Source organism: Diabrotica virgifera, chromosome 1 (genome assembly GCF_917563875.1).
Source record: "Diabrotica virgifera virgifera chromosome 1, PGI_DIABVI_V3a".
Lineage (NCBI taxonomy): Eukaryota > Metazoa > Arthropoda > Insecta > Coleoptera > Chrysomelidae > Diabrotica > Diabrotica virgifera.
In genome coordinates, this window is record NC_065443.1 from 45,859,097 (window position 1) to 45,885,408 (window position 26,312).

General features: G+C 31.6%; 1 protein-coding gene across 2 annotated transcripts in view; it reads right to left on the reverse strand.

Moving 5' to 3' along the window:
• Positions 1-9,599: 9,599 nt before the first annotated feature.
• The window catches only part of LOC114331340 (speckle targeted PIP5K1A-regulated poly(A) polymerase-like), a 54,634-nt gene continuing 37,921 nt past the window's right edge, over positions 9,600-26,312 (reverse strand). For both annotated transcript variants that reach the window (XM_028280880.2, XM_050655848.1), the window contains exon 6: positions 9,600-16,449. In XM_028280880.2, coding sequence (XP_028136681.1) covers positions 15,378-16,449 — 1,072 coding nt within the window. In that variant the 3' untranslated portion in view covers positions 9,600-15,377. The remainder of the gene's footprint in view (positions 16,450-26,312) is intronic.

Consider the following 26,312-nt stretch of genomic DNA (forward strand, 5'->3'; position numbering starts at 1 on the left):
ACATGTACTTATTTGAAAACTAATTAATTCAAAATTCATTCAAATTTTTTGCATATAAAAAAGAATTTAGTCGGACATTAAACGTTGAAGGCACCACGGGTATTATAGATAATAACGTTTTCGGTCAACGTATATACCATTGACCTCAAGCATTATTATCCTTATAATACCCTAGGTACCTTAATAACTAAAACACACTAGAATAAACACAACTGTGGGCACAAGGGAAGCACTATTTGCTTCATATTTTGTAATGTTCTTATTCAACAATGCTTAGATATTAACCAAGACCTATACGCCTGCTTCGTAGATTACAACAAAGTGAAATATCCGAAGATAAAGATGATAACAATATTAACAAAAAAGTCAGTTAATCAAAAGAGGAATCAGTGAAGAAATGATAGCGGAAATTTTTCATTTGAAAGCGATATATGATTGATACAATATAAATACCGTTGCACGTCATTATCTACGTCAGAGATCTAAGTTGACACTGTTGCCAAATTACAAAAAAAATCCTGAAATCATTTTAAACCAAATACAGTGTGGGCTAAAGAAAACAGTCCATCTCGATATTTGGCAGTATTTATTAGATTTTCAGGAAATGACGAAACAGGTCGATTTTTGATCTATGGGGGACACATTTTTACGGTACATACATCATTTGTCAACCCCTTCCGTTCCACTTCCCCACAGCTTATTTTTAAATAGGGAATAGGGGTCGTGTGGTAGCTCATTTGAAAGGTTATTCAATTCTCTATTCAGTAAATTTAACATTGACATAATTATTTATACAGGCTGTCCAACAAAAATTATTTTGAATTAAATTAATTGACACAAAAAGAAGAATGTATGTAATTTATTTAACTCAAAATACATTCAACTGCTGACAGAAAAATATGATAAATAAACATTGTTTGTTGCTTAAATTCAATATTTAACCTACCAAGAGGCAGATGGGTGGCAGCTTGAACATTGAAATTAAGCGAAAGGCAATGTTTATTTATAAAAAAAAAAATTCTGTTTTGTGACGGCAGTAGAATTTATTTTGAATTAAATAAATTATATACATTCTTGTTTTTGTGTTTATTAATTTAATCAAAATTTTTTTTCTGAGACACCCTGTATAAATAATTATGTTAATGTTTATATTACTGAATAGAGAACTGAATAACCTTTCAAATGAGCTAGCACACGACCCCTATTCCCTATTTAAAAATCAGGGGTGGGGGAAATGGAAGGGAGGGGATTGACAAATGACATATGTATGTACCGTAAAAAGTGTCCCCTTAGATCAAAAATCGACCTATTTCGTCATTTCCTTAAAATCTAATAAATACTATCAACTATCGAGGTGGACTGTTTTCTTTGGCCCACACTGTATAACACATAATTATTGCAGAAGTGGATTATACAACAAAAAAATATTCAATGTAAATAAATAAAAACTCTAGAAATAGAAAACAAGAATTAAGGAATAATCTTAAGTTAAAGTAAATAATAGAAACAATAAATATAAAACAAATATTTCTATAAATAATAAAAACAAATCTGAAGTGTCAACACGACAATTGTCAAATAAGTGTTACCAGTTTAATAGAAATCTTCAAATATTATTTCTACGCGTATATAATCAAATGTCTAGCGGCTGTAATTTCAGTGTACTTGGTTAAATGATTCTAAGAACAAACAGACCTACGACTTAAATATTTTGTGTTGGTAACATGTGACGTCACTTACTGTGACGCGGATGACGTGCAACGGTATTTATATAGGAGGAACCATACAAGGATTGCTGCATTGCAACTTTCTCCAATATATTTCCCAAGTAAAATTGAACATCTTCTGGAATCATTATTTCCAAATAATTTTTTAACGTTTTTGAAAACATTATGTATACCTAAAAATTTCAAAAACGTTAAAAAATTTGAATTTCGCTCCAAACATTTTCTAAAAAATAATAAGTTATACGCAATAAAAAAACCTACAAATTAAAAGATAAAAAATATCTATGATTTTTTGTTAGTTTGATCATGATGCCCACATTGCCCACCCTATAAAAATCTGAAAAAAACATAATAGAGATAGTGTGATACCCATTAAGTAATATACTTTTTTTTCAGAATTTTGTTCGGGTTAATTTTTGGTTAAACCAAGTTTAAAAATTTCAAAAGAAAAAAAAATGAATTACGCGTCAAAAATTTTGGAAAAAATACTAGCTATGCTGTAGGTAGGCCATAAAAGATACTGCAAAATAAAAGAAAAAAGAAGTATGTACGATGATTCAAACCGAAGACATCGCAAATAACGAAAAACCCCTTTTTAATTTTTTGAGGTTATGGATCTAAATTTTTTGGTCGAATAATTTTTGATGGAGAACAGCATGGTATGCTAATTTTTGGCATATCGCTGGGGGCATTTTTCACTATCTTAACCGGCTAGGGCTAGACCGTTTCAGTTAAGAAGAATCTCGCTACAAAACATTTAGAGTCGAATATCTCTGGAAAAAATTGTAATTTAAAAATTAAATAAAAATACAAAGCTCCATTACCAAAGAAAAGCAGGCACACCAGATGCAGCGATTTTAGGCTAATCAGTTTGATGAGCCACACTTTTACGAATTATACAAAACCGAGTAATCCTTCTGTGAGAAAGTAGAGTGGGTAATAAGCACTTTGGATTTGGTTTAGGAACTAGAGAGGGACTATTTTGTGTGCGCGTTCTCTTACAAAAATTACACAAATAAATAATCTGAATAAAAAATTTACAACATATTATACAGGGTGTAACGAAAATACAGGTCATAAATTAAATCACATATTCTGAGACCAAAAATAGTTCGAATGAACCTAATTTACCTTAGTACAAATATGCACATAAAGAAAGTTACAGCCCTTTGAACTTACAAAATGAAAATCGATTTTTTCGAATATATCAAAAACTATTAGAGATTTTTTATTGAAAATGGACAGGTATAATTCTTATGGCAGGAACATCTTAAAAGAGAATTATAGTGAAATTTGTGCACCCCATAAAAATTTTATGGGGGTTTTGTTCCCTTAAACCTCCCCAAACTTTTGTGTACGTTCCAATTAAATTATTATTGTGGTACCATTAGTTAAATTCAATATTTCTAAAACTTTTTTGCCTCTTAATATTTTTTCGATAAGGCAGTTTTTATCGAGTTGCGGCTTCTTTTTTAATATGTTTACATAAAAAATTTATGGGGGTTTTGTTCCTTTAAACCCCCCAAATGTTTGTGTATGTTCCAATTAAACTTTGACTGCGGTACCATTAGTTAAACACAGTGTTTTTAAAACTTTTTTGCCTCTTTGTATTTTTTCGAGAAGGCACTTTTTATCGAGATATTGCTTCTTTTTTAATATGGTTCAAAATATACCTAAAAATGTAAATCACAAATAAATTTTCATATTATTACCAAGTCTCCATAATCCTACTTTGCCATATACAAATATGTGGTGGATTTGACAAATATTCAAAATATCTCGATAAAAACTGACTTTTCGATAAAGTACGAAGAGGCAAAAAAGTTTTTAAAACATTATGTTTAACTAATGGTACTACAATAATAATTCAATTGGAACGTACACAAAAGTTTGGGGGGGGTTTAAAGGAACAAATTTCACTATAATTTTTTCTTAAGATACTACTACCATAAGAATGCCACATGTCTATTTTCAATAAAAGATCTCTAATAGTTTTCGATATATTGGAAAAAATCGATTTTCATTTGGTAACTTCAAAGGACTGTAACTTTTTTTATGTGCATATTTGTACTAAGCTAAGTTAGGTTCAATCGAACTATTTTTGGCCCCAGAATATGTGATTAAATTTATGACCTGTATTTTTGTTACACCCTGTATTATTGTTAATCTCATTCGTATACTTATAATCTAAATAAAATTATCAAAATCCCAACTTCTTTTTTTAATGAATTCAAGATTTGATGCCAAGATTTGGTATTAAGGTGGGGTATGGTTTGAAATATTTAATTTTTTTTATTATTTCAAATGAAAGTGTATACTTTCAAGAATACTCTCTGAAAATTTCTGATTGATCGGAGTACAATTACCAGAGATACAGCGTGTTGAATATCCCTACTTTCGACTCGCTTTGCCGCGGCTTCGCGCCAGTGGCGTGCTGGCCATATAAATGAATCGGTGCAATCACCGAGAGGCCGCGGCCTCTTGAGGCCGGTCAAATAGGTTTTCACAAAAATTTTTCGATGTAACAAAAAATATTTTTTTTAATTTCTAATTGGATATTAATTTTGCTAATAATATTAATAAAACATTTAAAAAAATCAAGTTTTTTTGATTGTGAAATGCAGTTTAAGTAAATGAGTAAGACTCTAATAAATAGATTGCTACAGATATTATTTATTTTCATACATACAAGTATATTTATGGTTTTCCAATTTCCTTCAAAGATGTATGTACTCTGCAGAATTAAAAAATGGAAAAACGTCTTGCTCATTTTTGGCCGAATTATTGAAAGTATCTAAAAACGATTTGATCAAGACAAATCAAATCGTTTTATGATGATATAAGGACTCTACATCCTAGAAATTTTGATACAATAAAAAATGGTATACCTACCTTTGATGTCATTTAAATCATTTACTGAACAGTTAAGAAAGTTTTATCCTACCATATCTGCTACTACAATTAGAGAAGAACTCATGGATTTTGCTGATAAATGGATTGTATTAAAATTGGATTTTGCAAAATACTGAGAGTATACAAGATGGAGTTAATGTTGAATATGTTCAGCCTACAGAAAATATGAAGGATGATATTAATAATCCAAGTGATAATGAACATGAAGTAACAAATGACAATGTTTTGATATCGTGAAAACCTCACCTCCGTGTGGTATTTAAAAGTGTAAAGATCGTATAGCTTGCTGTTACGCTGTTTTGCGTAAGTACAACTTATATCAGTGCGTGCTTATCGAAATTTAAATAGTATAATATAATGCATTTATTAACTCTTTCAGTGACACAAGTATCTTGCGAAAAAAGCTTTTCAACATTGAAATAAATAAAAAATCGGTTAAGAAGTACTTTAACACAATATCACTTTTATGCTAATGGCTATAGAAAAAGAATCTTTGTATGAGCTTAAAAATGATGAAATAATTGACGAATTTGCTCAAAAATCTATTTTAATGCGGAAATTATTGATCGAGGGTTAAGTAATTATTTTATAAAATAATTGCAAAAGAATATTTAGTTTATTGCGTTATATTAACATTTTTTTAAATATTGTTAAATTAAAGTATTTGCACTGTACTTGTATTTGTACTCTCGTGTATAATTGATTTACTAAAATGCAACTTAATACATAATTGAAAAATTCTCAATTTTATTTTACTTGTACCTTAATTACATCAAATTCATATTATATTGATTTAGGAAATTATGGGTTCTGCCTTACTGCATTCAATATTGTCGTACATGTCAATTATTATTTGTAAGATTTATTATTTTTAAATGAAAAAATATAGCAAATTAAGAAAAAAATCATTGAATTCAAATTTTTATGTTTGATTCAAAAATAATTTATATTTTTGTTTTTTTAAATACCGAATAAAACATCCTGCTAATAAAAGGTAAAATGAGGATGGGAGGCCGCTTTTCTATAAAATCACCGGGCCGCCTGAAAAGTTCCAGCACGCCACTGCTTCGCGCCAGCTTGCTTGAGCGTAGTAAGAAACGTTAAACAACTGTTCGCCTTCTCTTTTGTAGATTACTCCTAGATTCAAAAAACATATTCCAATGTGCATTACTTTACGATTTGGCAGACAAATAAGAAGATGAAGATGCAATTGTAAAAACTTTAAACGCATTTTTCTCAAAACTGCTTTCTCAAATGCGGTAGACATTGTAACTGAAAAACTACTTGACCGATCTACATGAAATTTTGCATATATTTTCTTTACGACATTTCATGAGGTAACAACGCCGAGATATTTTTCGTTTTGTGCTTATTTTTTGTTCAACTAAAAAAATCTGTTGATTTTTACAAAATTTTTACCAAAAATTTCGTATTTTTGACTTCTGAGTGATACCAAAAATTCAAAAATCATTAAAAATAAAAAAACTCAATGTTGTTACCTCGTGAAACTCATAAGCTAATTAAATCTTTTTGAATTTTTTGTTTCGTATGATCTAGTGACGAGTTCTGATGTCCACCGCAAAATCCATTTTTGAAGTTATACTTCTTTAGGCACGAGGGTGAATTTTTACATTCCCTGGCGCATGCGCACACCAACAGTATTGTATTAGTCGCTCAAACGTTATACGGGATCTGATTGGGTGTTAAAATCATCTGTCAATAATTGTTCAATATGGACATTATGGATAAAAAAATGTTGTGTATATTGGTTTTTATTGTTGTGATGGCAGAGAAAAAAGCAAATTTATATTTTTAGTGACTTTTTAAATAGTTTTTTAAAGGCGTCAGGTACGTAATAATTGTAAATGTTTCAGTATCCTAATAAATAATTACATAGGTACCTACCTATTTGGAAAATTTAAAATAAATCTACCAAAATAGTATGTAATGCTTTGATATACATAATTTGATTACCATCAAAATGTCTACCGATATTCACATAATATATTGTTATTCCACAAAATATTCCTTTAATTCCACAAAAATCAAACTGATTTGATTAGATTCATATAAGTAATAAACAACTACTGTCAAATCTATTCCCACATGACACGCGAAGTTGGCGCAATGGGAAAGCACTTCGATTTTAGACCGGCGGGATCGACGGGAAGCGGGTTCGATCCCCAATGCAAGTTACTATTTTTTAATTTTTTTTATAAATTTTATGATTGTAAGTATATTATTATATAATTTTTTCAGAAAATGCGTATTTAGTTAAAATATTTGGCAACAATTATTGTTCAGAAATCATTTCTTTGTGGCATTTTTTAATGTGTTTGTGTGTGTTTTATTCTTTTATTTTTTTAATTTTTGGTATTGTTTTAATAAAAATTTGTGGAAAGTATTAGGTATTAAAATTAGTTTAATAGTTAAATTAAATATAAATAAACTGTTTAAAGTATATTGATTTCGTTGAAATCATATAATAGAAGTATAACTTCTTACGTGCGTACAAAGTACACACATTCTTTATTTTGTGAGCTGCCTGTCAAAATTGCTCGCCAATGGCTTATTTTTCAATATTTTGTATTGAATTCTTTTCTAAATATTCTTTAAATTGTGCTTAATATGTTTATTTAATTTAAAATAAAATAATTCTACCATAGTTTCGAAAAAAATTCACAAAAATGTGCTTGATATGTTGATTTCAAACCATAACCCCCCCCCCCCCTTAAATAAGGTCAGATGTGCGAAGTAGTGTTAACAATGTAAAGCAATTCTAAGGTGGCAGTACCACAAAATTAAAGGAAGATTAGATATGTAGTTATATTTGTATTTAATGTATATGCATGTGCAGTAGACAGAATACTACTGTATGCATGTGTAAACTGTCTGCGATCAGTAACAGTAAAACGGCTGTAGATGTAAATGGTCGTTGAGTCCAGGTGAATCCGTTTGGAGGAAACAAGATTATGTTAGCCCATACTCATTATGTGCCGACTCTAAGTTAAGAATAAGACAATCATTTTTAACTATTTAGAATGGGAAATAAGCCACAATATTATTAAAAAAAAATGATTTTTATTAACGTTTCGAATGTTTTATATAGGTGAAACATCAAGACCATTAAACGTTAGAATAAGTGAACATCAATCTTATATTAAAAATAGAGAATTTGATAGATCTCAAATATGTCAACACGCATGGGATAATGAACATAGAGTTCAGTGGAGAGATTCAAGTATAGTCCTGAAAGAAACAGATAGTAAAAAGAGAAAAATCAAAGAAGCGGCTCTAATTATGCTAAACGAAACCAATTGTGTCGCAAATTCCTCGGTGGAATGCAGTAGGATGTGGATACCCATATTGAAAGAGGAAGTCAATAGAAAGAAAATCCACAATTAGTAAGTCAATAGTCGAGTTAGTACATATTTTATATTTTAGTATTACTTATATATCCATGTATTATTGATATTATTTATAATTTAAACAAAATTATAGTAAAGTCAGAATTTGGTATTTATTTTTGAGAGTAAATTAAATGTAAGACCAAATACTTACGATGTCGGGATAGTATCACGAGGTTTTTCCTGGTTTTCCCTCGTGATTTACTATGAGATCTCTAACGCGACAATTTTAATGTCACCGTTGCATGTGGTTGTCTTTTTAAAGACAGATCACATGCTATGATTTTTTTTTGTGACGGATATTCTTGAGTTGGGGTTGATTTCATGTAATCGAATGAACTATCTTTCAGTAAAGTCGTCCCAGGAACGCAACTCATAAATATTGGCAATATCATTTTAAAGTCTTCTACTTTAAAATGTATCATATGTATCTGAATTGCCGATATAAATGAGTCAAATTAAATAAATTATTAGAAGAATAATTTTTTTACTAAGCAACAACATTTTTGTTTATATTAATAGTATTTTGTATTTTGACAACGGCACCCGATTTGGGCGTCGAAACGTTAATAAAAATTATTTTTTTTTATAATATTGTGGCTTATTTCCCATTCTAAATAGTTAAAATTGTAAAAATGCCACAAGAAAATAGCTTCAGAACAACATTAAGACAATCATGTTTTAGGCTGATGTTATGGTTGACAGACTTAATCTACATTGAAACAATTACTACTGAAATAGATGACAGAAAGATATTGTACTTCCTTCCGTAATAATTGTTATTCATATGCGACAACGTGGTACACTTCGCGTCATAAAAAACTGGTACAACTCTTATAAGCGAAAATCGTGTTTTTCAAGTTGTGTAAGTTGGTCTTGTCAAATGTGTCATTCTAATTTCTAGGGCATCGTTGCCAGTTCAACGAAAATATTATTGAACTCTCGAGCCAGTTGTCGGACAGACCAACCATCTTCTATTTTAGAAATTATTCTCGTTTTATCACTTACTTAATTGACGTGGCATCGTTAAAAATTTACTTTGACCATTTGTCAAATCTGACTGATGTTATGTAATTAAATAAGTCATCGAGAACTGGACCTATTGATTTTTATTATGTTTAATTGTTTAATTTTTCAGTTAAAGTGGATTTTTTAAGATTATCAACGCTCTCTCTGGTTATTAAATTTATTAGATACGGTTTTTTGATGATAAAAATAATACCTATCTAAAAACTTTATACATTTTTGAACGTTATTTTTTTTTATTTAGATCTAGTGAAACTCCGTTATCTGTAATGGCAACAACGAATTCACGAACCATTGTGTCAAGTCTGAAGACAGGTTTACGTTGGGAAAAAAAGTGTACCAGTTTTTTATGACGGGAAATGTACCTGATCGTAAATGAGTTGTGGTTCTAATAAATTGTCACCCAGAACTCGCCATTGCTAATACACAGGGGTGTTGAAAAATTCCTGAAGAACTGATAATAACCAACCTTGTGAGTAGCATGCGGAAAGGTTTTCGAGCTTGATCTGAACATTGAAAAGCACGGTATTAGAAACTTTTTTTATTGTTTGATTTATTTGGTTACGAAAAATAAAACAGTTGCTTTGTCATTGTAGTTCAGGCAGTGTTTGTTCAATTCATTAAAAATTGTAAAATACAGTCCTTTTTAGGTTTTTACATGAATATAACTAAGACGTCTGACTTAAGAGCCGAGTATTGTCAATACTCCGCTAGGTTGTCCGGCAAGGTTCACACTTAAGTAAAATACTTTTTCTTAACACTCGACAAATATAAATACTACAAAAATAATACAATTAATTTGACATATAGGTTTAAAAAAAATTGACCCCCCCCCCCCCCCGCAAGAAACTAAGACCTTTTTCAAAATTAAAAAAAAAACATAAAATCCTTTATAAAAGGTATATTTGTTAAAATCCCTGTACAGGGCTACATCAAAGACATAACTAGTTTTCGATCGGTTGACGATCATCATCAGTGGAATCTTAGAATCTACATGCTAACCACCAAAGTAAAAATATTTGGGTATAAACCCTTTATAATTGATCCGTCAAACGGACATATGAAGAAGATGTGATTTATAACATGGATGTATAAAATATCCAATGTTTTACGCCCGAGGTACCAATGAGCTCAATCTGACAAGTTCACATCATGGCTGTATGGAAGCAAGTGACATGCTTATAAGATTTATTATAAATGGCTATTTAAAAAAAACTGGGGGTTGATGAAGGGAAGTAGGTAGTTACATTTGAGGCAATGAATTTTGCATGAAAATTCGTCCCCCTTTCAATACTAATTGACGTGTTTTTTTTTAACTGTGAAGAAACTCTTGGTTTCTAAGTTTCTGGGGCGGAGGTCAAATATTCGTTGGAACACACTGTATATACACACATTATAATAATAAGAATCAACTAAATACAAAACATTTACGCATGTCCCGCACTTAGTTATTCATTTGGTATTACTACGTGGACAAAAACGAATATAGAAAATCTTCATGGTAAAGTACCAGCAGACCTCACAAAGGCACAAAAACACCATTCTCAAGTGCTGTAGACAGAATGACATTACTTTTGTATTTAGGAGAAAAAGACTTTTGGACATGAGTGAGCATTTAGAAAAACAGACGGCAGTTGCAGTTGACGCAGTGACAGACGTCACTATTTTGCACTATTAATTTGTATGAGACTGATTCCGACATCTGACTGCAACTGCCGTTAGTGCCGTCGTTAAGTTGGACGACATGGAGGTGTTGACAAAAGAATAATCTGATTATTTTATTCATACAGTGTCTATCCATGTTTATTCGAATGCAAAAATGCGAATTGTAAAAATTCACATATGAAAGAAATTGTTTGGAAGGATAATAGTTCAGAGAAATAAGGGTAAAAATATCCTGTTGGTGACACAACCCCCTCCAGGCCGAAACCAAATTTTTTGAGTAGTATGGACATCTATAATAATAACCTATATGTTTTCTGCAGCCGATTTTGATGACATACATAGTTATAAACAAATGAAAATCAAAAAACGGTAAATTTTCGTTTTTTTCGTCTATTACCAAAAAGTTAAGCATTTTAAACAAATTTAAGAGTCAGAAACTCATAAATCGTATAAAAAACTTCAATGTGGCGTTCGCTGAATATGTCTATCCGTATTGATTGTTTAGAAAATTACAAAATAAATCATAAATTTTTGAGTTTTTATAAATATTCATAACTTACGTAAAAATTAACTTAGGACCTTCTTATTACACGAAATACTGAGACTTCTGTTGCTTAAATCATATCCTAAATTTCAAAGCAATTGGTCAAATAGTTTAAAAGTTATTTAATTTGTTTATCCCAAATTAATTTTTTTTGCAACACTATAAGTCAGAAAATGGTGAAGTTACAGTAATACTTTGGATAATTTATGAAAGAAGAAGATTTACACTATTAATTTAATTAAAAAAAAAATGACAAAAATAATTCTAAATATTGCAAAATTATTTTGCAAGAACATGTGAATTAAAAAAACGGGGGGCTAACTTCGTCCCTAATTGTCCTAGGACAATTGTTTTTCTTTCTAAATGTATATAAAATTTCAGTCTTTCTAATTGTTTATAGTAAGCAAAAAATTGACGTTTTTGCAAAATAATTTTACACTGTTTAAAATTACTTTTTGTCATTTTTTTAAATTAAGTTAATAGTATGAATGTTTTCTTTCATAAACTGTCCGAAGTATTACTGTAACCTCATACTTTTCTGACTTATTGTGTTGCAAAAAAAATGAATTTGGGATAAACAAGTTAAACAACTTTTAAATTGTTTGTATAAAAATTTTTATAAAAATTTAAAATATAATAATTTAAGCACAAGAAGTCTCAGAATTCCGTGTAATAAGAAGGTTCCAACTTAATTTTTACATACATTTTTTATACATTTATAAAATTAATCTCAAAATTTATGACTTATTTTGCAATTTTCCAAGCAACAAATAAGGATAGACTTATTCAGCGAACGCCATATTGAAGTTGTTTATATGATTTATAAGTTTATTATTCTCAAATTTGTTTAGAATGCTTCACTTTTTAGTAATAGACGAAAAAAGCGAAAATTTACCGTTTTTTGATCTTCATTTGTTTATAACTATGTATATCATCAAAATCGGCTGCAGGAAACATATTCGCGGTGTGCAAGTAGTTGGAGGGGATATTAGAAACGATCGTGCGAGAATAGCGGAGAAATATTGCAACTTTCTTAAATAATTTATTGTCAATTAAAATTGTCAAATTGACGTATATTTCATATCTACTGTCAAAGAAGAAGAAAAATTATATATTGCTCCACAATATTGATATGATATGCAATTATTATATAAAGGTAAATTTAATTAATTGTATTTTGCTTGTATTACTGCATTTTAATAACTAATTTTATTTACTACATACAGTAGGAAAAATGAAAGAATACTCATGAACGAACATATAAAACTGTATTTTCCTGTCGCCGTGTCACACAAAAAATTGTCCAGCGCAAGTACATTTAATAATTATTGTTACATGTACTTATGTTATGTTTTATATGTTCGTTCATGGGTATTCTTTCATTTTTCTGACTGTACAATTGTTTACGTTTTAATAACATAACCTGAATCTTATTTTTTCTTCTTATTATTTTTTGGACTATGGCCTTGACAATTATCCAGTAACCAGGACTAATATAATTGGCCAATATAGTTAAAAGGGCGAATAATGTTGCTGAGCATAGAAACCAGGTGTCGCTTTGCCGAACTTGCACGGTCCCAATAGGTTATTAATATAGATGTCCATACTACTCAAAAAATTTGGTTACAGCCTGGAGGGGATGTGTCACGAGAAAAATCTTATTTCTCTGGACTATAACGTGCAACTCACCACAGGACAGCGCACAAGAGGCTCCTGTCACGCATTCTGAATATAATATCCAACAAGCTAATGCTAGCATGAGTACTGAGAGTTATTTACGTACTTCTTCTATCAAAGCTGACCAGCAACTCGGCAGTAAAAAAACGTCGTCGAAATAGTAAAGATATTCTACCTTTTATGAGAGAACAAGAGAATTTACGCCTTTGGGTAATAAAAAATCCATCGCAAAGTTGTGATTAATTTAAATCTTTTGCCAACCATACTGAACAGGTTTTAAGAAAACTTGCAACAAAAGTGCTTCAAATAAAAGCAAAACAGGAGCTCTTTCAAGTTCTGGCAAAATTCGAAAAACCGGCAGTAGAGAACAACGCTTCTTCCACATCTAGGTCCCCGACAAATGTATCTGTTAACAAAAAACAAAGTTTTCAATCTAATAGCACATAAACCAACATCCAAAAATGTTACTCTATATCCTACCAGACTGAAAACAATGGGAACCTTCTCTGGTAACACCTCCGAGGCTTCTACAATTTGCAAGCCATAACGGATGCTGAGACTAAGGAAGATGAAGGAATTTTACAATTTATAATTCACGTCCCATCTGCTCAGCGCGGTAAAGTTCCAACGAGAATGGTTCCCTTCGTACTCCAATCGGAGTAAACATGTAAATCAAAAATGAATATCATTTTCAATTTCGTTGCAACACGAAACTACAGCCGCATCATTATTTCAGTTCAATCAGACAGTGCAGCAAGCACCTCTACCGGTTTCGAAACCTATTAGTCTCTCATCAGGAGGTACATATGCTGCTCTCTCTGACCCAACCAGGACAAACCCCGGCATGCAGTCACAGTTTGCAACGAACGAAATGGCAGGGATGCCCTAGCGGCAACTGCTATCAAAAAACTAAGTTTTCAATCTAATAGCACATAAAACAACATCCAAAAATGTTATTCTACATCCTACCAAACTGAAAAGAATGGGAACCTTCTCTGGTAACACCTCCGAGGCTTCTACAATTTGCAAGCCATAACGGATGCTGAGACTAAGGAAGATGAGGGAATTTTAAAATTTGTAATTCACGTCCCATCTGCTCATCGCGGTAAAGTTCCAACGAGAATGCTTCCCTTCGTACTCCAATTGGAGTAAACATGTAAATCAAAAATGAATATCCATTTTCAATTTCGTTGCAACACGAAACTACAGCCGCATCATTATTTCAGTTCAATCAGACAGTGCAGCAAGCACCAATTTAAAGTCGATGCTGCTGACCTCGGAATCAATATAACAGTAAATGCTGCCGCGGCAACAAAACTGCAACTGCAACCGTTTGCCTTCTGCAGTTGCAACTGCCGTTGTCGGAATTGTACCTTATCGGTTCCATCCCACTAGGAGAATATACCTCTGTATTTCAGGCAGAGGTATATGCAATCCTGCACTGTGCACGGATAAATAGATTATACTAATAAGAGAATCAATAGCTGTTCAGACAGCCAAGAGGCCTTGAGGGCTTTAAAGAACCCAAGGATGACCTCAAGGCTTGTAAGGGAATGCCGCGAAGAACTTGATACTCTGACGGAACATAATAAGGTAAAACTCATTTGGGTTCCTGGGCATCACGGGATCGCTGGCAATAAGAAAGCTGACGAACTGAATAAGAATCAGCAACAAGATACTTCGATCCAGAACCAGCACTGAGAGGGCCAAAAAGCACAGTCAGAGACCGATTAAGAGACTGGATACGAAGAAAACACAAAGAAGGAAGAAATTCCCACGCAAAAGAATGCGAAGAGATTTATACCTCAGACATGCGCAAAAGGAGCTAAAGAACTGCTCAAAATGAACAGGAATCAGCTCAATATCACTACAGGTTTCCTAAGTAAAGTAAGGTTTCCAGTGAAATGATACCTATACACGATAAGACTATACAATGGAGATCTCAGTTGCAGACTATCCAAATAGAGAAACCGAGACAGTCAGACTTATATTGTGCGATTGTGAGGCTCTGGGTCGTAAGAGACAAGCAATATATTATGGAGACTGCAGACCAATTCCGAAAGTATATGGCACTAACCCAATAGAACTTTACAGGCTAGTGAAGGGCACTACTATATTGGATTGGGTGTCATGAGAACAAATGGAAGAAAACACAATAAACCAAAAGGCTGCAGTGCGACATGGGTGCACGCACGGACGACTTCCAAAAGGAAAAAAACGACGAAACTTCTAAAATTAATTTCGTTTTTCTCGAAAAGTATATGTCTGCAGATTCTGTGTTTTTTTTGGGGGCAGAAAAGATGATCAGCAAAAAATATCGCTTTAAAATATCATTGGGGGCATTAATTTGTGATGTTGAATATGTGAACATACAACAATAGTTTTAGTTTTAATATACCCATATATTTTTGTAACCTATTAGCTGGCACTATTCAATTCCCTTTCATATTCTTCAAACCAATTGCCGAAATGATTACTGATAAAATGCCCAAAACCCTTAAAAGTTTTTTTGTATGAATTTATTTTGATCAAGTTAATTAATACTTGTGCCGGATCTATCCGCTTCTCGAGGAAAAGATCAAACTCCAATATGTTCACTAGAGGTGTAATGTCCTTAAAAAGCGAGTCCATTTCTGCAGTAATCGCTTTTTCTCGTTCGATGAGTGATTTAACGTCTTTGTTACCGAGAGAACGTTTTCTATTTGGCCAATAAGCTAACTTCGCGGAACATCTAAAATGAGCTATTTGTGCGTCGTTAGAGACGTCGCTGGTATGATTAAGTTTTCGTACTTTACCACCTGAATGATTGATTTCTTCTACAGAGATTCGTAAAAAACATTTAAGTACTGTTATCATGAATTCTTTAACAGAATTAAACCAAGCCTCCTTTATAACAGCAGTTTTATCGGCGACATCTTCGTCAACTTGCTTACTCAAGTAATTAAAATGTGGGGACATTTGAATACTAAATTTAATAACGTCATTTTGTACCACTGCTTCCCTTTCCAAGTTAGGTGGGTCTGAATAAAACAGTTTAAACAAGAATTGTTTCTCCTGCTCAACCATTTGCTTTCCGTATGTACACAAATTGACAAAATTCTGTAAGACCTTTAGAGATATAGCTGAAGTTACGTTTCTTATTTGTTCAAAAGGATCCTGGATACAAATCACGGATTCTACTTTTAATGGCGTAATTTCTTTACTTTTTACGACCCTTTTATATACTGTAAATACATCTGGCAGACTATCTGGTTCTCTAAAATCTGTTTTCTTTAAAGGCTGCCCAAGGTACGGGCAAATAACGTATGTTCCGTAGTCAAAATCGGCGTAAAATGAGAAAAAATTGGCAAGCAAATCAAGTAATGATGAATTATGCAGATGTGATGAAATAACTGGTACCTTCCTAAAACCACCATTCCAACCATCTTGTATATTAGCATCCTCACGTTCCTGCTGTAAATACTCCACGGACGGAAGTTCATACGGTTTCCTGAAATATACAGAAATAATAACTGAAAATGATTGTTTAAACAAAATGCTTTTTCAAAAATTATATCCTTAGACTGTTGACTACGTTAAAGCTTGTTCCTTACTAGTATAAGAATGAAATTCCGTGATCATATGGACAGATTGAAAATCAGTGTGACAAAGCATTTACCGCCGTAATCCTACATTGAAGTAGTACCTCTTCTACTTTTTTTGAAGTTATACTTCTTTACGATCGAGAGTGAAATTTTATACTACAATACCGGGCGCATGCGCACACAGACAGTATGTAGTTCGTTGCTAATCTTTCAAGATATGTATGTATCAGCGCTGTCAGCGCAAATAAGTCATTAAAAGGATATATTAGTGTTTTTAGTAAATGTATTATTTATTATAATTTTTGTCTTTGGATTTGTCTTCCTCGGGAATAAGATATTTTATAATAATAGTAAGTATATTTAAAGTATCTTTGTATACTTCACTTGGTCTATTAAATTTGTCAGTATGTATGAGAAATCTTGTAACCTATCAAAGCGAATGGAATATAGCTCAGTGGGAGAGCGTGTGACCGGAGATCGAGAGGTCCCGGTTCAAATCCCGGACGATTCATATTCTTTTTTTTTTTAATTTTTGGTATCGTTTTAATAAAAAAAATTTAAAAGTGGTAGGTAAGAAAGTTAGTTTAATATTTAAATAAAATACAAATAACCTGTTAAGTATATTTATTTCTTTGAAATTATATAATAGAAGTATAACTTCTTACGTGCGTACAAAGTACACACACATTCTTTTTTGTGTAGATATGTCTGTTTTTCAATGTGCCTCCTTCTTCCGCTTCAGTGTACTTCAATTTCTTCCCGCTGATCGTCTTCAGCGGGGAACCTTCTCTCGCCGTCCTTACTACTCTATTTGTTGTCATTCAGCTTATGTGGTTACTCCATTCTAGTCTTCTGTTTCTTACCCAGCTATTAATGTTCTCTACCTTGCATCTCCGTCGTATATCTGTACCTCTAGTTCTGTCCCACAGTTTCTTACCATATATTTTTCGAAGGGTTTTCATTTCTTCGGTTTTGAATATTCTTTTTGTCATCTCTGTGGCAGGTCGTGCTTCTGCCGCGTATGTCATTACGACTTTCCGTAGCTAGATAGTGTGATGCCTAGATATTTAAACTCCATCACTTGTATTATATAACCCTTCAGCTCTTAATTTACATCTTAGTAGTTTTGCTGTTATAACCATGCATTTTGTCTTTTTTGGGGAAATCAACATGTTAAATTTTCTGGCGGTTATATTAAATTGGTACAGTACACGTTGTAAATCATCTTCACTTTCGAGAGATTATTAGTATGGCATCGTCTACATAGCAGATTATTTTAAGTTGTTTTTCTCTCATTTAAGGACCTCATTGCCTTCCTTATGTATGAACAGAGAACAAAAAAAGTTGTGACCTGGCTAAATGACACCCAAGTCTAGGCCATAAAAAAAATTTCTCTCATTTGGTATCCTTTTTTAGTTCTTACTTTTTTATTTCATCCATGATCAGCTTGAACAATAGAGAACTCAGGGAATCCCCCTACCGTATCCCATTGTCAGCTTCAATTGGTCAGTTAGTTTTTCTTCTACTTTTATTTTTATTGTGTTGTTCTGGTAGATATTTTCGTTCGTTTTAATTATTCCTAGAGGTATCTGGGTAACGTCATTTAATTTGACGCTATCAAATGACTTATTATTAAGGTCAACGAAAGGTAAATATGCCAGTTTATTGTATTCTAATGCCCAGTTGCACCAACCGACTGTAAATCAACTGATTTGCTAACCGTCAATTCGACGATTTAAATCAATGAACAATGGTTATTTTTCAAACGGGTTGCACCATTCAAAAAAACTGTTGGTTTACAAACCGACAATATATAAGTGGCAACATCGTACTTCATTCGATTATTTCATTCGAATCCGAGTGTCGTCTGTCAAAAAAGATTGTCAAAGAAAGTTTTGTTTGTAGTTTGTAAGGTTATGTCAATTGTTTTCTTGCAATTTTGTTTGTATTATACTTATCATACTTACGATGGAAAATAAAGGAAGCCACTTCCCTAGTTTAGAGAAAGATATCATTTTAGATTTAGCAATTAAATATAAATTTATAATAGAAAATAAACAAACAGATGGTGTGACAAATAAACAAAAAGCCATTGCATGGGAAAATATTAGCTTGTTATATGGGAAAATATACCTTGTTTTAAATTCATCTTCATTATACTTATTATACTATACAATTCATTGCGATCTCTTACAGATCTTATATTTGGTAGCATATGCATTATATCTTCCAAATCCTCAGAAGATGAACTTGATGATAAATCCAGTTTTATAAATTATAATCTATGATGATACTATGATACTTTATTAGATAATAGAGAGATATCGAAACCCTATTTAACATCGATCCTTTAATAAAAGTTCCTTCTTCTTCTTACTCTCTTTCTTGGCTTGCATACTTGTGCATCTGTCAGTACATTTGATTGTATTGCAGCTCGTCTTGCTCTAATCAATGCTGCAACACTGAAATGAAAACCTAAAAACGTTGCCTTGATTTACCATTTTGTTAATGTTTAAATCAAAAATCACTGCCTCTAGTTGTTCATGGGTAAGATGTTGCAATATATTTTGAACATTGGAATTCTTTGGTACTCCTAATTTTGTAAGTTCGATTCTCAAATTAAACTGCTTGGATACTCTTATTGGACACTTTAGAAGAATATGATCTAGATTCTCAATTTTTCTGCATTCACAGTAAGATGATTATAAAAGTTCCTTTATTTTGACATAACGTGTCAAAAATGTGAAGATAGCTCTAACTTCACTTGTATTTTGAATTTATTGTGTTGTCGCTTCTTTGGATTAATAATTTATATATTATTGTGGGATTGATATTTGATTAAACTTTCATCATTAAAGTTGTATGTTGGGTTTTATTTATTAAAAAGAACTCTAAAGTAATATTCTCAGATATAGATTATTGATGTTTTGACTTTTGACCCAAACGAATATAAAAAAGAACATTTTATTGAAGCTAGAGTTATTACAAAAAGTTGTAAAAAGGAATATTATGTAAATAATTTTAAAGTGTTACTACTTACAGTGATCAGACATAGAATATCATTAACTCATTTATTAAACTCAATATATTTTACATTTTTGTATAGAAATAAATATGTTTTATTATAAATATAAAGAGGTAATTTCAATAAATTTTAATAAAGGTTAGGATTCGTTAAAATTCTAGATTCAAAATAGAGTTCAATTCAACAAATATATAACAACAGGTTAACAAAATAAAACAAAGGCTCAAGTATTTATATTTGAAAATTTAATCTTTTTATAGATTAGAATCTATAAAGTTTTTAGTCAAAAGTATTAGGTAATACACTTTCATTTTCATGCCATCTTCTTTTGATTCCTATCTGTTTCGAATGTTGGAAATCATATTAGCAATCGTAACCTTGCTAGCTGCGATTCGAAACAGTTCCATTGATCTTCTCCCTCTACTGGGTCTTCGCTTAGCTTTGACTGTACCTTGCAATATGTACTGCATCAGGGAGTAACGGTGTTGATTTCTCATATGTGTCCCAGATACTGCAGTTTTATGTGTTTAATGGTAAACACAATCTCCAATTCTTTTTTCATTCCTCCTAGAACATCCTTGTTCGTGATCCATTTCATGTCCTCAGTATTTGTTTATTTAAACACTGCCAAAAAAATTAATAAAAAACCACCATAAAGGTTCATTCTTCTATTATATTTTTGTCTACTGGGAAGTTTATCTGACAGATTAGATATTAGAGGTCTTTTCATTTCCAGATAACTAATTATTGGGAAGTTTATATAGCAGTATCCTTAGTATCTGTCTTTTCAGCTCCGGATAACTAGTTAACGGGAAGTTTTTCTCTGTCAGATATCTGTTAGTATCTAATCTGTCAGATAAACTTCCTGATAACTAGTTATCCAGAGGTGAAAAGAGAGGGTCATAATGGATCGTAATGAACATATTTTAAACTATAAAAGATCAAACATCAATAGCATGTATAATATTTATAAATTTATTATTGAAAACCTGCTAATGAACATAAAGTACTTAAACTCAGTCACCAATATAATATTTATATTAATTTATTAACAAACTGCAGTCCAATAAAAATAAAATTAATTTAAGCTAGCTTTAAATGTCAAACAATATTTTTAAACAAACACACACACACACAATTTAGTTGCATTAGATTAGCTTCTGGTTGAAAATACTGCCACAGCTGCTTCTAATATATCAATATCAACAGCACACTCATTTGCCACTATTTCAAGGTTTTCTCTATTATCTACTGCAATATTGTGTAAAACTGAACAAGCTGATATTATTCTTTGAAGAAAAGGTAACTTGCATCTCATTACATATGTTAAAATGGGAAATCTCTCAAAATACCAAATGTTCTTTCAATAACAATTCTTGAAGGGATTTGTGATTGATTGTAAAACACAACTTCTGTCTGAATATTCTGCAATGGTGTCATGTGTCATTGGGTAGTTGTAGTTGAGGACTGGGATATCCACTATTCCCTAATAATATATTCTCCAGAAATTCCCCATTTTATATACCCATAATGCAAAAGTATTTAAAAACTAAAATAGTATTTTCAATTGCACTTCCATATTCTTGAACGATGAGTATTATGGGATATGTTCTCTAAACATCTTTAAATGACAAAATAATTAAAGTTAACGTTTTACGTGGTTTTACTCTTTTCAATTATCTTATTTTAATTTTTATCAACAACTGGAATTTTATAGGTTATTGGAATAAACGTCAAACGTCAGGTAAAAAACAGTCGATTTTTTAAATAACCGCAGAAAATCGGGTGGTTAATTTTGACAGATCAAAAACTGTCGGTTTTAATCGAATAATGGTCGGTGCAACCATAGACCATAAAAACTGATAGACACGCCGTAATACTATTCACTCGTCTCGAGGAGTGAAGCAAACATAAAACGATTCACACAGCTGTGTGTGACGTCAGTTTACGGCAGAAAACGTTAGAGATTAAAAGTGTTTATAGGCGTTGTGAATTAAAATAAAGTATATTTTCTACATCCAGTAACAAATCAAAATATGTATTATTTGACCCTCCACATATGTTAAGACTTATTTGCAATACTTAAGGTTATTTAGGTCAACAAGCATGTTCATGCTTTTAAGACTTTTTTTACGTTCATTTCATTGTAAGTAAACTGAAATTGTAAATTATTGTAATAACTATTGATTTGAATAAACGTATATTATATTACAAAATTTTGTTGACGGGAATAATAAAGCGATTAAATGGAAATATTTGGAAGAATTAGTAGACATTCAAGAAAAGGAAGGCCTTCATCTTGCAACTAGGATAACCCGAAGGCATTTTAATTGGTATAAGGAAAAAATGAAGGTGAAATTAGCTGCCCAAACATTCAGCCAAAAAGTTGCTAAGGCAATACATTATTTGAGAAATAAAAGCTCAAAAGAATTTGTACGTAGCGAAGCTACTCAAAATTTCATTGAACGTATCAATGGTATTTTTCATATTTTAAATAGCCGAAATTTATTGGCAAAACACCTGAAATCCAGTTTACAGCAGCACAATAAACAAGCGATCGATTTTTCAAAATAAAATAGCTTAGATCACTTAAATGTTCCAACAATGGTGAACCACTATAATATCCAAGCCAAAGAAAAACGGGTTTTATTGGTATGATCATTAGTTTAAAGTCACTAATGGTAATTTAAAAAAATTACTTCGAGGGTATGGATGGAGGTCTGAAGTTCTTTCGGCCTATAAACTTTCTCAAGATCACTTAGAAGTTTTCTTTATTTCTATTAGGAGTCATGGAGGTTACAACAACAACCCAACGGCAAAACAGTTTAAAGCTGCATATAAAAGACTCTTAATGCACACAAGTGTTACAGGATCTACCCAGGTTAATTGTATAGAACAGACATCTTCCATAATTTTAGCAATGAGCACAACAAATACTGTGAAAATGAAAACAGATGATCATCAACTCATTGACAACTTTATAACTAATGAAAATAATAGGGAAACAATAACTAGTAACCATGATTATACTGTAAATAATTTAAGTTTTTCAAAAACATTGTCATCATATAGACGATTTATATCATTTTAGTAAATTGTATTTGTTATTTGTTATTGTTCTTATTTATGATTCTTGTAAGCTTTGTCTATAAAATTGTTAAATTTTTCATGACAATAAAGCATATTTCTATTCTATTCTATTCTATTATATATGTTTTTTATGTTGTTGACTATATCGCTGGGTTTGTAGTTAAGAAAGTTGAGAAAACATCCTTCTAAAGACGTCATTCGTATTTGCAAAATTGCTGAAAGCGAAATTAGATTTATGATTTATGTACAATTCAAAAAAATTGAACGATTCTAAATTAATGAGAAGATATGTACATACAAAGAACATATGTTTGATCATGATTTTGAAACAAACCATCTTTTGTTTAATCTAATAAAGATAATTTGTTTCCATTAGATTGCAACATTGCAACAAGTTTCCATTGCAATATCAGATTGTACCACGAAGGTGAAAAACTAAATAATGTAATAAGAGTTAGAAGTAATTTAACAAAAGCTATTTTGTTTTGTGGTCAATAAATTAATAGATTTCCTACATATTTTTTCACCTAACCTGAAACTTCCACCCAAAAGAAAATTACTCTCCTTCAAATGTATTTTTGATTATCAAACAAGAAGAGATATACCAACGATATAATATTATGTACCTACTTTTAAATAAAACATTTATTTTTACAAAATTACTTTAAGTCAAAAATATTTATTAATTACTTTGCTAAATTATTTATCTTCCATATTTTTTACAAAATATTGAAGTTATATTAAAATAAATCTAAAATTGGGTAATTTTATTAGTGCTTTGCTAAGGATCCAAACGAGTTCTTGCCGTATTGTGACGTCACTTTTGCGGAAGGTGTTTGCTTCAACGGTTCGGTACAAGGCGTGTCTATCAGTTTTTATGGTCTAAGGGTGCAACGCATTTTAAAATAAACGGGCAATCCAAATCAAAAAATCAACCGTTTATTTGTTGGTGCAACTGGCTATAATTATTTTTCTCGAACCAATGTAGCCAATGTAACAAACAGGAGAACTTCTGTTGGAGTGAAAGTAAAGAGAATGATAAACTCCAACAGAAGTAAGAAACCGAAAGGAAAACTAGATGTAGCTAATAGTACAAAAAATGAACAAAAAGTGAAGGGGCCTTCTACGTTGAGGAAGCTGAAGTAACAAAATATACTACTTACAGTGTATTATGTGGGGCAAGATGCAAATATGAAGAGATATATGGACTGATAATAGAAGTATGAATAGACAGAGGCAAACTGAATGGAGTTTAGGCTAGCGAAATATGCAAGAGAACGACAATTTGATACTCAAGGATGGATAAGGCCAATTTGCATGCCTGTCAAGAACAGTAGTCTTTATAAATATAGCATCGGTGCATGATCTTCCTGATAGTCCTGTCGCCAGGGGGGCTACAACGGCCTCCTTTATTCAGATTGACTTACCCAAGTTTTTTATGTATTTTGACCCGTAGAACACGAATTTTTTGGGTGACAGTTGATCCGGATGTCGATAAGATTGTTATAAACAAAGAACTTGAGGAATTACTTAACAGAGATTTCTCGCAAAACAAAACATTTTTTTGTATTTTTTGGGTCATTCTAAGCAAAAAATCTTCCTACAAGTTTTTTCGTAGGATGCATAGTTTTCGAGATAAACGCGGTTGAACTTTCAAAAAATCGAAAAATTGCAATTTTTGAAGCCGAATAACTTTTGATTAAAAAATAAAATAGAAATTCTGCTTACCGCAGTTGAAAGTTCAAGTCAAATTATATCGGATTTGATTATTTGCATTGCTAAAAATTTATTTTTTATTGTTAAACAAAGCTATAAACACCTAGTGCTTGAGTGATGTTTTCAATGATCTCTCATTTAAAATCGAACGAGTAGGTAGAGTAGGTACAAGTGCAAGCTAGGTAATTTCTACGTAGCATGCATTAAAACGCATGTATTAGGCACGGGAAACACTATGTGTTTATAGCTTTGTTTAACAATAAAAAAATAATTTTTTAGCAATGCAAATAATCAAAACCGATATAATTTCACTTGAAGTTTCAAATGCGGTAAGCAGAATTGCTATTTTATTTTTTTAATCAAAAATTATTCGGGTTCAAAAATTGCAATTTTTCGATTTTTTTAAAGTTCAACCGCGTTTATCTCGAAAACTATACATCCTACAAAAAAACTTGTAGGAACATTTTTTGCTTAGAATGACCCAAAAAATACAAAAAAATGTTTTGTTTTGCGAAAATTGCTGTTATGTAATTCCTCAAGTTCTTTTTTATAACAATCTTATCGACATCCGGATCAACTGTTACCCAAAAAAATTCGTGTTCTACGGGACAAAATACATAAAAAACTTGGGTAAGTCCATCCGAATAAAGGAGGCCGTTGTACCCCCCTGGCGACAGGACTATGACCTAAGACCTTGTTGTTTTCCTCCTAATGTTATAATTTCATTCAATTTGTTTGTTATCACTTTGTTGTTAATTTTAATGTTGTATTTAATAAATCAATTCCTCTGTAATTATCCGGGTCCGATTTGTTTCCCTTTTTGAAGAGACGTATTACGATAATCTTCATTCTTGTGGTATTCTGTTTTGTTTTATTATTTTTTGGATTAGTTTTTATACTTGTTTGGTCAAATCTTGTCCTCCGTACTTTAGAAGTTCATTCGATATTTTGTCCTCTCCTAGTGATTTTTTATTTTTTTAATTTTCTTAATGCCTTCTTTACCTCTCCCTCCTCAATGTTCTTTGTTCGTTTGTCGTCACTTCAGGTGTTGGTGGTTCATTATGGTCATCTGAGTAGTAGCTTAAAACCATTTAGTTTGTATACCCGAAATGAATAAGAGAGGAATTAAAGAAAAGTTCGATGTACTGAAATGGAACTAGGTACTAGAGGAAAACTTCATAGACTTCGAAAGCGCATATGACAATATAAACCGAGAATTCTTAATAAAAGCAATGAAAGAATTTAATATACCAACACAACTAATAGAACTGATAAAAGAATCTCTAAAAGTAGAAAGTAAAATCCGGATACAAAACGAACTAACGGAAACAATAGATGTGAAAAAGGGACTACGCCAGGGAGACGCTCTATCATGCATCTTGTTCAACATTGTACTCGAGAAAATAATGAGGGACACAACAGTCAATACTCGAGGAACAATAATTAATAAAATCGTGCAAATACTAGCATTTGCAGATGATGTTGACATAATCGCAAGATCAAGAAGAGAAATGATAGAGGCATTCAATCAAATAGAACGAGCTGCACAAAATAGTGGCCTGAAAATCAACCAGAACAAAACAAAATATATGCAGGTAAGTAAAAACACAGAAATAAGGCAGCCACAAAATATAACAATAGGAGAATACAACATTGAGGGGGTAAAAAACTTTACATACTTGGGATCCCTAGTCACATCTGATAATAACGTAGCAGAGGAAGTGAAGAGGCGAATATTTATTGCCAATAAAAGTTATCATGGCTTAATTCGGCAACTAAGATCAGACAACGTCGCAAGGAAAACAAAATGCCAAATATACAAAACCCTAATAAGACCGGTACTCACATACGGCTCAGAAACCTGGACACTCACTAAAAAAGAGGAAACATTGCTAGCCACCTTTGAAAGAAAAATCTTGCGACACATATATAAGGGCA